The sequence below is a fragment of the Populus trichocarpa genome, chromosome 19 (assembly GCF_000002775.5).
Source record: "Populus trichocarpa isolate Nisqually-1 chromosome 19, P.trichocarpa_v4.1, whole genome shotgun sequence".
Classification (NCBI taxonomy): Eukaryota; Viridiplantae; Streptophyta; class Magnoliopsida; order Malpighiales; family Salicaceae; genus Populus; species Populus trichocarpa.
This window is the reverse complement of record NC_037303.2, coordinates 14,578,629-14,590,661: the sequence shown is the minus strand read 5'-3', so window position 1 is coordinate 14,590,661 and position 12,033 is coordinate 14,578,629. Positions and strand designations below refer to the sequence as shown.

Below are 12,033 nucleotides of genomic sequence, written 5' to 3'. Positions count from 1 at the left end.
ATCCCAAAAATAATAAAATTAAAAAAAGAATTAAACAACCAAAAAAAAAAACCTGCAGGACTAAGAAAAAAAACTCTATTACAATTCGTAGTGTTTTCTCTATAGGTGAACATGACTTTTGCCGGTAAGCCCACCAAGCCCCTGTCCAAAAAACTACAGAGCATCTCCTTAATCATGTCTGAATCAGACACGGCCAACAACCTGGGCTTGACTCCAAACCGGTGGAGAAATGTCTTCCTGCTCTTCCTTGACCATTGATAGACGTCGGCTTGGACAAATTGATATTAGGCTGATATCCTTGGACCTTCCAAAGATTGGATTGTAGGCAAGGCCAGTATCTGTGCCTTTTTGAAATGGTTTTGGATTCTCCATGGAACCCTTAAAACTGAGTGGAGGAATTTCAAAATGCAGAGTCTAAAGAAGATCACAAAGAGAAGAAAAAAGCATGGTGAAAGAAGGATCGTGCAGTTGGCTTGATTTGTCAGAAGAGATTGTTTTTACCATGATTTAAGTAATATGCAGCTGCAACGGTTGGTGAATTATGAGGGGTGGTTGAAAATTATATGATGCTTTGTCTCCTTAAAGAGATATTGGGGATTATCTGGTGATAAACTGTTAAAACCATGGGCACCCTGTATGGATTATGATGCTCAAAAAGGGTTAATGTCGCCTAAGAAGAAATACTAGCGTGTGGAATCTGATCAAGCAACTTGACACAACCGTTGAAAGTATTCAAAGTTTGCTAAGACCTCTAGTTAAACGAATTGATAATAACAACGCAGAACACTTGAAAGCAAAATTGTTTACGGGGAATTACACAGATACAATAATGAAGTTCTGAGAGGGTTTTGATTACAATTTCAGAACAGAAGGACTAATTAGACATGAATTCTGTCATGGAAAAACTTGAGATTTCACCAGGAAAAAAAAAACCTTTCCATTTGAAGATTGAGAAACTTTCCAAGATTTTATGCAAATTGATAGGAAATTATCTACCTTCGTCTGAAGCAATCGTTGTGTCGATGCTTGTTTCTTGTTTACTTGAAGATGAAGCTGTGCCAAAAAGGCCTGTTCCTTGTTTACTTGAACAAGAAGCTGTGCCAGAAAGGCCTCTTCGTATAAAAAAGGCTGGGTTCTTAGGAACCGGCAAGTTTGCAGTTTCACTGCTAAGCATCACAACAACATTTGACATGGTCGGACGGTCGGATGGATCATCTTGTACGCATAAGAGGGCAGCATTTACACACCTCAGAAACTCATTGGTGTTGCAAATCTCACGTAATGTCTCGTCCATTAAATCCAATACCTTGTCCTCTCTCCATAATCTCCAAGCCTGGAATTTTGAAGTTTAAGTCAGCATAGCTTATCAAATGATAAAACATTATATTAGCACGGTTGAACTTACATAAGCTAGAAGGCTTTGGGCTTCATCAGAATTAAAATATCCTGTGTTCCTTTTCCCACTAAGAATCTCAAGTACAACGACGCCGAAACTAAAAACATCAGATTTGACAGAGAATAGGCCATCTAATGCGTACTCTGGCGACATGTAGCCACTGCATTACAACAATTTTCACTAGAATCAGTAACTCAGCTGGATTCAGACACCCAATTCAGCATTAACCAAGACATGATTGTAGGATTGGAGGCTGCAAAAAGAGAGTGTTTGCATATGAATGTATGTCTGATGAATATCAATGTTGATAGGATTTGATACTTACTAAGTTCCAACAACTCTGTTTGTGCTCCCTTCGGTTTGTTTGCCTTCGAACATCCTTGCCAATCCAAAGTCAGAAATTTTTGGATTCATTTCCGCATCTAATAAAATGTTGCTCGTTTTCATATCACGATGAATAATCCTGAGTCTAGAATCTTGGTGGAGATAAAGAAGACCTCTAGCAACTCCTAAAATGATATCAAAGCGCATCTCCCAATTCAGTAACATTCCGAGATCTCGATCTTCAGAGGTTTTCCATTTTCATGAGAACAAAAATTAGCAACCATGAGTGCTGCAAACGTACATTTATAAAACAAAAATGATGAATCTGTTTAGAGACCAACCAAATATGAAGGAATCTAAGCTTTTGTTAGGCATATATTCATAGAGTAAAATCTTTTCTTCTCCTTTTATGCAATAGCCTACTAGTCTGACAAGATTCCGATGCTGCAATCTAGCAATCAAAATCACCTCATTCTTAAACTCCTCTAGGCCTTGTCCTGAAACACTAGAGAGTCGTTTTATTGCAATTTCTTGACCTCCTGGAAATTTTCCCTGAAACCAAAGTTGCCATGCAGGTAAAATTCAGCCAGAAAACTTGTCAGACACAAAAATTCCAATGATTAACGTAAATATTACTTTGTAAACAGGTCCGAAGCCCCCTCTTCCAAGCTTGTTTGCTTCTGAAAAATAATCCGTAGCCGCTAGTATGCTGTCTAAATCAAAGAAAGGTACATCTATGCCCTTCTTATCTTCTTCGTTGAACTCTTCTGCATCTATCAAGTTCTTGACCCGTTTCTCAGTGCCATACAAAAGAGCTGCATTTCTTTCAGTATTTTGCTGGCTTTCTGAAATTTCAACAAGACAACTGCTAATTACATGAGGAATCCCTTAAAAAGCTCAATACCAACTTACACGTGGAAAATTTGTCTAGTTACCTCGTCGTTTGGACTTCTTTCTCATAAAAATGCAGATGTAAAGGAAGATGCTTGATAGAACTATGACACAAGCAATTGTAACTCCTACAATCAAAGACAATGGTTTCTTTTTTCTCGAAGATCCTCCTGCTTGTCCATCGACAAATTCAAGAAAGAAAAGGGGGTATGCGCGTTATAATAAATTAAACTGGATGAAACTTATGGTTTTCACTACTTTTGCAGTTTGAAGCAAGATATGAGTGCTCACCATGAACGCAATTTAGAGCCATGCCATCCCACCAAAAATTTGAATTGCAGAGGCATCTCGCTGTACCATTTCCTGTTACATTGCAAGTTGAATTTGGCCAATCGTCGCAGTCTGAAGATGAAGAGCAGACTGGCTCTGGAGGTGGCTCCCAACCAATATCTATTTCTACCAGACCTTGAGATGAATTATTGGAGTCACACCAGCGTTTAGAGGCGTTCATCTTAAATGGAAATGACGTGTTGAACTTCCGAATTTGACCTCTTGTACTGGCATTGCAATCATCTACATCTTTCTCTTGGATAACAAATGTTCTTCTATCTGGATTGATGGTAGTGACATTATAGGTGCCGTTGTGTGTCTTAAAGCTGAGTTTTCCTGTGGAATTATCGCAGTTAAAACTGAAGTACATGGGGTCACCACAATGTGATCCGGTGCTTAGAGGATAAGGAATCACATTTATGCCACAAGGCTCACAGCTTTTAGACTTCGGTTCTGCAAAAAATGGAGCTTTTTTAAGGTATGAAACAGTACTGATTTAGTTCAGTTATGAATTAAGTCCACTGCTTGTTTGCAATCTTCTATCAGAGAAAATTATCCTTGACGTAATTCCACAATCTTTTAGTAACAAAAGGAGAAAGAACAAGTCGAAAGAAGGAAGTACCTATGTCAGCAATGGTGACACGAACAAACAGATCTAGCCCACCATCAGAATAGTCCTCCTGAAGATCTTTAAGATGATCCATCCAGATCAAGCAACTGTTGCTGCTAGGTTGTCTGTCCCTGTTGACTCTCCCCTTCACAAAGGAATGAGCTTGGCATCGGCACGTACGGAAACACTCCTCTCTGCATTGCTTTTCATCCTTAACCACAAATTTAGTGTCTTGTTGCCCAACTCTCATCATCTTCAAGCTCAAGAAGGTGTCATGTTTCCCACATACGGCAGAGCTTCTGATGCAACCACCCGAGAAATCTCCTTTCGTCCAATTTTCCTGTGAGTTAGGCTCATATCCTGGCAAACATCTGCAAGCCAAACTATTGTATAGATTGCAGCTGCCAAAGTTTCCACAGGCATTAAACACACTGCATTTGTCTCGCGGCTCCCACCATAGCTTAGACCAATTTGTATTATAGCTCCAGTATTGTAGCTCCCCTTCGAAGTCCAACCTAATCCTTGTATTATTATAATCTGAGGTTGATAGATTTGGTCCTTTGAATTTTGAAGTTAGACTAGAAGCAGAAATGGATTTAAAACTTCTGGTGAAGTTCGATAGAAAATATACTATTCCATCAGGCATTCTTTCTGAGCTAAGAAAATCACTTGACTCCCCACTAGTCCAGTGCTTTATACTGCCATCGGAGATAACAAACTGGTTCCTTTCTTCATCTAGCTGAAATGTGAAGTTACCTTCTTTTGGATCAAGATGACTTCTCCATGAAATCAATTTTAGATGCGCACTCATCTTCATACCTGAAAGAAATGTATCAGTTGGATGTTCAAAGCTTTGCCATAGACTAGTTGTCAAAAGGGTATTACTGTCACCAAAAACCAAGTTCCCAGAATCTAAGAGCTTAGCCAACCGATACGCTGGTTTTGATGTTGATTCAAGTCTTGTAGACCAAACAGGATGTCCATTTTTATCAAAAATCTTGAGATTTCCATCACCTGTGACAGCCAAAACGCCTCCATCATCAAGAAGTGGCTTGTTCCGATTGGCAACCCACACAACTATTGGTGGATTCGACCTGTGATACCAAATTGCTACATAGCTTTCGTAAACAGAACCTTGTTCAGGAGTATAGAACCCCAGTTCAAACCTTTTTCCTGCTGAAACAAGAGTTTCTTCACCACGATTACTAATCGAACCTCTAGGATATGTGATGGTATCTCTAGCAAAGCAACATAAAAGGGAGGAGCATAATAAGAAAGCATAAGAAAAGAAAACGGTTGATAGCATGCTATGCATTGCACATAGATCTCTCTGGTTAAGACCTCTTCTTACCATCAACCATGAGTGTATCACTCAAGTCAACTGCAAAGCAAATTTTCACTGCAGTTGTTCTTTGTTGACGCTGACCATAAAGGAAGGGAGAGGATGCTTTACTAAAGTTAGATTAATTTAGAATTCAATCATTATAACACGATAACATTTTCCAAGTCACCGCCAAAAATTTAACAGTGGGAATACGGTAGGTGGCATGATAGTGGTTATTTTTTATTTAATAATATATTAAAATAATATTTTTTTTGTTATTTTAAAAAATTATTTTTGATGTTAATATATTAAAATAATTTAAAAATATATATAAAAAATTAATTTAAAAAAATTAAAATTTAATAAAACATTGTTTGAAATACAATTTTAAATAACCATATCAGTCTTAAATTCTTTTTAATGGTGGTACCGATAGTAATAGAGTTGTAGAGTGAGGTGATAATAAAGAAACCGTGATAATGATATTTCATGTAATGAGATGATAAGATTTTGATGAATAAGATTGTTGGATGATTATGTGTATAAATTATTATTTATAAAATATTTTATCTTGTAAAATATGTTATTAATTCAAAACAAATTTCTTTTTAAACTACCCATAAATAATTAAATTGCTTGCAACAGGCTTGTTTTTTTATATATATAATTCAGTATGTCTGAGCCAGTTTACCTATATCATGATTAATTTTCAGATTCTCTGAACAACCTAGTCCAGTAAATAAATAAAACACTACAAAAAAAACAGGACCTGAATCCAGGATATAGAGACAGGAAAACGCTGTGAAGACCACAAGCCTCGGTACAGGCGTGTTCTTTTCTTTTACAAGTCTTGGCTCTCCTTTCCCACGCAATGTTTTCTTTGGCAACAATGGCCCGTCAAGGCATTTTTCAACTTTATGCATTCATGCTTTCATGTCCTACTCGTTCTGTAAGTATATCCTTCATTTGGACAAAACCCACTATTTCCATCCTATATTTTCACCAACTTGTCAAAAGAGCCCCACCATTATTAATTCAGTCAATTGAGTACATGTTTTTTCAATTTCAGTCAATTGAGTAAAATTTTCTGAAATTGAAGATTTATCTCGATCAATTGAGAATTCTTCTTCACAGCCTGCGCTGAGCCGAGTTTAACAACATTATCACTAACTAGTTGTAAGCAAATGCAGAAAAGTCATAAGGAATCAAATATACATAGAATTCAATACTTATAGACACAAACTATATTTGCAACCTGTGTTTTGCCGCAATCTGGAATTATTATTTTTGATGTAAAAAAATTGCTGAGAAAAAAAAATTAAGACTCAAGTCATTAGTTCAATTGGTAATTTAAATAATATTAATAAAAAAATATAATGATAATAAATAAACTAATAAAAAAATTAACAACAAATAAAAGCTAAAAAGAAATTGACCCCGGTCCATCAGGATTGCTAAACAATCCAAAGTTAAAGGGCAAAACTGAAAGAAAAAAAAATCAAAAAAAAAAAAACAAGGTTAAAATGCGTTAACTCGCAAACTCTATAATCTTTGACATAAAATTAGGATAATCTCATAGAAATGAAAGTAGAAAAAAAAGTTTGAAATAAAATTCCTAACAAATCAAATGAGAACATGATAACTTCATACAAAGCAAAAAAAAAGAAAGTTGAGGCTCAATATCTAGCAAAATGAAATGTTGAATGAAAAAAAAAGAAAAGAAAAAACATATAATTTAAAAGGAAGATTGAAAAAAGTTAATCTGAGCCAACTCAGGTCAAGATACAAAATCTCTAATGCAATCGTGATACCAGGGTAACCGTGGTTGAAAGAAAACTTAATAAAATCATAAAGTTCAGTCATCAAGCAACCTAATGTTGAAGAAAACAAATAATAAAAAAGAGAAATTTAATTAAAAAAGCTAAAAAAAATTGAATCAACTCACGTTAACCCACTAACCAGACAATCATGGGCATTGGATTGGCTTAACCCAATAGAAAGCAAAGGAAACAAAAGCACGGAGATCAATTTCCTATATATTTAATGTTGAATGATAAAATTAAAATAAAAAAATTTAAAAAAATTGACAAAAAATCAACACACATTAACCTTTAAAATCAGTGAATTTGGTCATGAACTCGAGACTAATACAGTAGAAAGCAAATCGTAAAATATAACATAGAAAAACTCTGAGAAAAAAGGTAAAAAAAAACATTAACTTAAAAAAGAAAAGAAAAAAAGCAAACTAGGGCAAATCTCTTGAACTTGATTTAATCTCTAAAACTAGCACCCCGTGAAATTTTGGACCCGCGTTGAATCAATAAGCATAATTCCGAAATAGTTTTACATGTCAATTTAAAAAACTTTTTAAACTAAAAAAAAAATATGAATTAAAAGAACGATGATCAAATTTGACAGGAAAAAACCGAAAAGAAGGTAAAATCATAAAAAAAAAATCAACTTAAAGAATGATCTCAAACAAAACAAATAGCAATTAAAAGAATGAATATTAAATTTGAAAGATGAGAAAATTGAAGGTGAGTGAAATTGAAAAGGCATTTCAATTTTATAAATTATTCAAGATAAAAAAAAAATTGTAACAAAAAAACAAGAACCGAATCTAATAAATTAACAAGTTAAAGGGTTGTTTGGAATTTTCAAGGGGCTAGCACGAAAATCTAGGAGAAGAAAAAAAAATGGTTTGCAGCGTCGCACCATGAGAATCTTGGAACACGCGTCATCTCAAAGAAGATGTTTTTTGATGGCTAGATTGCCCTACAAGCATGGTTTGAAAAGTATGGAGGCCACCCACTTGGTGCATTCACATGCCACCAAGTTTTTTTTAATATTTAGCATTTATTAAAATACAACAATATCATTGAACTAACATAATATTATAAAAAAAATCATGTTGAAATGACAAAAAAAAAAGGCATTTAAAAGAGTTTATTTGATTTTGTCTTAAAAGACAATAATATAATTATACTGTTTTAAAAAATTAAAAGAGCAAAAAGGCTCTTAATAGTGATTTGTTCTAGAGTTACAATAACTTTACTGTGCAACAAAAATAAAAATAAATAATCTATCCTTATAAAGATAATTATTTCATTGTATAAAGATTATCACGCCTTGAATATCTACAATAACTCTTCTTTTTGTTTTTGGTTTTTGTAAACAAGGACTGGGATCGCGTGCTCCAAATTTTCTGGTGGGCCATTTCATTACACGCTCATAGCGATGTTCTTTCATGTATTTTGTCAATTCTGTTTCGATAAATATTTTATTTTTTAATTAAAATGAAATATTTTAGTTTTGAAGTGTTTTTGTATGTCGTTTCAAGATTGTACTGTTTACAACAAATATAATTTAAATTCAAGATAAATTAATTATAAATTATACAATAAAAACACAACTAATGGCTTTAATTAATTAAATTATTTAATAAGGTTCAATTTGATTTAAAGGCTTTTCAAGAGCGGAACGAAACATGTGGAATGAAATCGGAATGTTCCGGCTGAAATTTAGCTGAAAAATCCGGAACAAACCGGGATTTAAAATGAGATAAAAATTATTTTATTTTGTTCTATTTTTTGAATTGGTATGGAATGTTTCGGCCATTCCGGACGAAACAGAACGGAATTGACAACCTTGATATGGACCGGTTTCTCTTTTATTTTATTTTACTTTAACAATTCTATAATTAAATAATCTACTTTAAATATGCAACTATCTTTTTTTACATAAAAATAAATGTGAATGCCTAGATATTAATATTGGTGTGACTATGTTTGGGGCAATATCATCCTTTTCCAGCCTATAAATAAATATCATGTTTGCTCTTATTTTTATATTCAGTTCATCGTATTTATAAAGCTATCCTAAATTTTAATCTCAACATTGATATGATAGAGATTTCTTCATTTATGTATTTAAATGATATTTTTTTATTTTTTAAAAATTATTTTTAATATTAGTATATTAAAATGATCTAAAAATACTAACAAAATATAGATTTTTTAAAAACTATCATTTAAAAAAAAACTTTTAAAATAAATAAAAAAACAGGTACTAGAACCGTGGTTAATTATTGCAATTGATTGGCTGGTTGTCACAGTGAATCAGGAAAATGTGATTGCATTGTTCCAATAAACTAGATTCATGTAATGATTTCTCAGAAAACCTCGAAGACATTCGGGTTAGTGAATGTAACATCAGTTTTCTAGGAGTGGACTTGACCCCGCAGGTAACAATAAAGTTTCTCACGATCTTGATTTTCCGCAAATAGTTTTTGGAAGCTCATGTGAAGGATTGTGAGGGGAACCATTTGTGATTGTTGTCATAAACAGCAGTGGCATGGCTATCTAAGCAGTTGAGCATTATGACAGTGTTTTAGAAGTATGGATTTGGTTATTTTTTAAAATATATTTTATTTGAAAATATATTAAAATAATATTTTTATTATTTTTAAAAAATTATTTTTGATTTAAGCACATCAAAATGATTTGAAAATATTAATTTAAAATAAAAAAATAAAAAAAATTATTTTTTTTAAAACACTTTTAAAATATAAAAAAAATCATTTTTAAATATGAATTGAAAAATACATAAAAACAAAAATAAAAGCATCTCCAAACACAAAAACATTAAACTTTAGAACCAAGTAATTCAACTTTGAAGACCAGCCTTTTCTTCTTCTTTTTTGATATTATGGACTCACTTCCAATAAACAAACCACCACGGGAGAATGTCTATTAACTTGAGATCTCCAGCGATTATATACTTTATATATGGGTTGAGAAATTTCTTCTATTATACAGTATATGATTTCTGTAAACCAAGCGTCAACTGAACAGCGATTTTCTTTATTGATACCGTGAAATCCCCTAGCCAAGACAGACAAAGTATACCACAAAGTTTAATCCCAAAAATAATAAAATTAAAAAAAATTAAAGAAACAAAAAAAAAAATTGAAGGACTAAGAAAAAAAACTCTATTACAATTCGTAGTGTTTTCTCTATAGGTGAACATGACTTTTGCCAGTAAGCCCACCAAGCCCCTGTCCAAAAAACTACAGAGCATCTCCTTAATCATGTCTGGATCAGACACGGCCAACAACCAGGGCTTGACTCCAAACCGGTGGAGAAATGTCTTCCTCCTATTCCTTGACCATTGATAGACGTCGGCTTGGACAAATTGATATTAGGCTGATATCCTTGGACCTTCCGAAGATTGGATTGTAGGCAAGGCCAGTATCTGTGCCTTTTTGAAATGGTTTTGGATTCTCCATGGAACCCTTAAAACTGAGTGTAGGAATTTCAAAATGCAGAGTCTAAAGAAGATGACAAAGAGAAGAAAAAAGCATGGTGAAAGAAGGATCGTGCAGTTGGCTTGATTTGTCAGAAGAGATTGTTTTTACCATGATTTAAGTAATGTGCAGCTGCAATGGTTGGTGAATTATGAGGGGTGGTTGAAAATTATATGATGCTTCGTCTCCTTAAAGAGATATTGGGGATTATCTGGTGATAACCTGTTAAACCCATGGGCACCCTGTATGGATTATGATGCTCAAAAAGGGTTAATGTCGCCTAAGAAGAAATACTACTGTGTGGAATCTGATCAAGCAACTTGACACAGCCGTTGAAAGAATTCAAAGCTTGCTAAGACTCTAAATTTAAACGAATTGATAATAACAACGTAGAACACTTGAAAGAAAAATTGTTTACGGGGAATTACACAGATATAATAATGAAGTTCTGAGATGGTTTTGATTACAATTTCAGAACAGAAGGACTAATTAGACACGAATTCTGTCATAGAAAAACATGAGATTTTACCAGGAAAAAAAAAAAAAAAACCTTTCCATTTGAAGATTGAGAAACTTTCCAAGATTTTATGCAAATTGACAGGAAATTATCTGCCTTCGTCTGAAGCAATCGCTGTATCGATGCTTGTTTCTTGTTTACTTGAAGATGAAGCTGTGCCAGAAAGGCCTGTTCCTTGTTTACTTGAACAAGAAGCTGTGCCAGAAAGGCCTTTTCGTATAAAAAAGGCTGGGTTCTTAGGAACCGGCAAGTTTGCAGTTTCACTGCTAAGCATCACAACAACATTTGACATGGTCGGACGGTCGGATGGATCATCTTGTACGCACAAGAGTGCAGCATTTACACACCTCAGAAACTCATTGGTGTTGCAACTTTCACGTAATGTCTCGTCCATTAAATCCAATGCCTTGTCTTCTCTCCATAATCTCCAAGCCTGGAATTTTGAAGTTTAAGTCAGCATAGCTTATCAAATGATAAAACATTAGATTAGCACGGTTGAACTTACATAAGCTAGAAGGCTTTGGGCTTCATCAGAATTAAAATATCCCGTGTTCCTTTTCCCACTAAGAATCTCAAGTACAACTACGCCGAAACTAAAAACATCAGATTTGACAGAGAATAAGCCATCTAATGCGTACTCTGGCGACATGTAGCCACTGCATTACAACAATTTTCACAAGAATCAGTAACTCAGCTGGATTCAGACACCTAATTCAGCATTAACCAAGACATGATTGTAGGATTGGAGGATGCAAAAAATGAATGTTTGCATATGAATGTATGTCTGATTAATATCAATGTTGATAGGATCTGATACTTACTAAGTTCCAACAACTCTGTTTGTGCTCCCTTCGGTTTGTTTGCCTTCGAACATCCTTGCCAATCCAAAGTCAGAAATTTTGGGATTCATTTCCGCATCTAATAAAATGTTGCTCGTTTTCAAATCACGATGAATAATCCTGAGTCTAGAATCTTGGTGGAGATAAAGAAGACCTCTAGCAACTCCTAAAATGATATCAAAGCGCATCTCCCAATTCAGTAACTTTCCGAGATCTCGATCTTCAGAGGTTTTCCATTGCCATAAGAACAAAAATTAGCAACCATGATGCTGCAAACGTACATTTATAAAACAAAAATGATGAATCTGTTTAGAGACTAACCAAATATGAAGGAATCTAAGCTTTTGTTAGGCATGTATTCATAGAGTAAAATCTTTTCATCTCCTTTTATGCAATAGCCTACTAGTCTGACAAGATTCCGATGCTGCAATCTAGCAATCAAGATCACCTCATTCTTAAACTCCTCTAGGCCTTGTCCTGAAACACTAGAGAGTCGT

General features: G+C 34.1%; 1 protein-coding gene across 1 annotated transcript in view; it reads right to left on the bottom strand.

Moving 5' to 3' along the window:
- Positions 1 to 764: 764 nt before the first annotated feature.
- LOC7498155 (uncharacterized) overlaps positions 765 to 12,033 on the bottom strand; it is a 37,208-nt gene continuing 25,939 nt past the window's right edge. Inside the window, exons 6-17 of the mRNA XM_052449457.1 lie at positions 11,858 to 11,984; positions 11,519 to 11,756; positions 11,203 to 11,353; positions 10,847 to 11,130; positions 3,564 to 4,798; positions 2,903 to 3,394; positions 2,656 to 2,784; positions 2,357 to 2,565; positions 2,062 to 2,272; positions 1,722 to 1,959; positions 1,406 to 1,556; positions 765 to 1,333 (exon numbers count right to left, since the gene is read on the bottom strand). Of these exons, the coding sequence (XP_052305417.1) occupies positions 989 to 1,333; positions 1,406 to 1,556; positions 1,722 to 1,959; positions 2,062 to 2,272; positions 2,357 to 2,565; positions 2,656 to 2,784; positions 2,903 to 3,394; positions 3,564 to 4,798; positions 10,847 to 11,130; positions 11,203 to 11,353; positions 11,519 to 11,756; positions 11,858 to 11,984 (3,810 nt within the window). The 3' untranslated portion in view covers positions 765 to 988. The remainder of the gene's footprint in view (positions 1,334 to 1,405; positions 1,557 to 1,721; positions 1,960 to 2,061; positions 2,273 to 2,356; positions 2,566 to 2,655; positions 2,785 to 2,902; positions 3,395 to 3,563; positions 4,799 to 10,846; positions 11,131 to 11,202; positions 11,354 to 11,518; positions 11,757 to 11,857; positions 11,985 to 12,033) is intronic.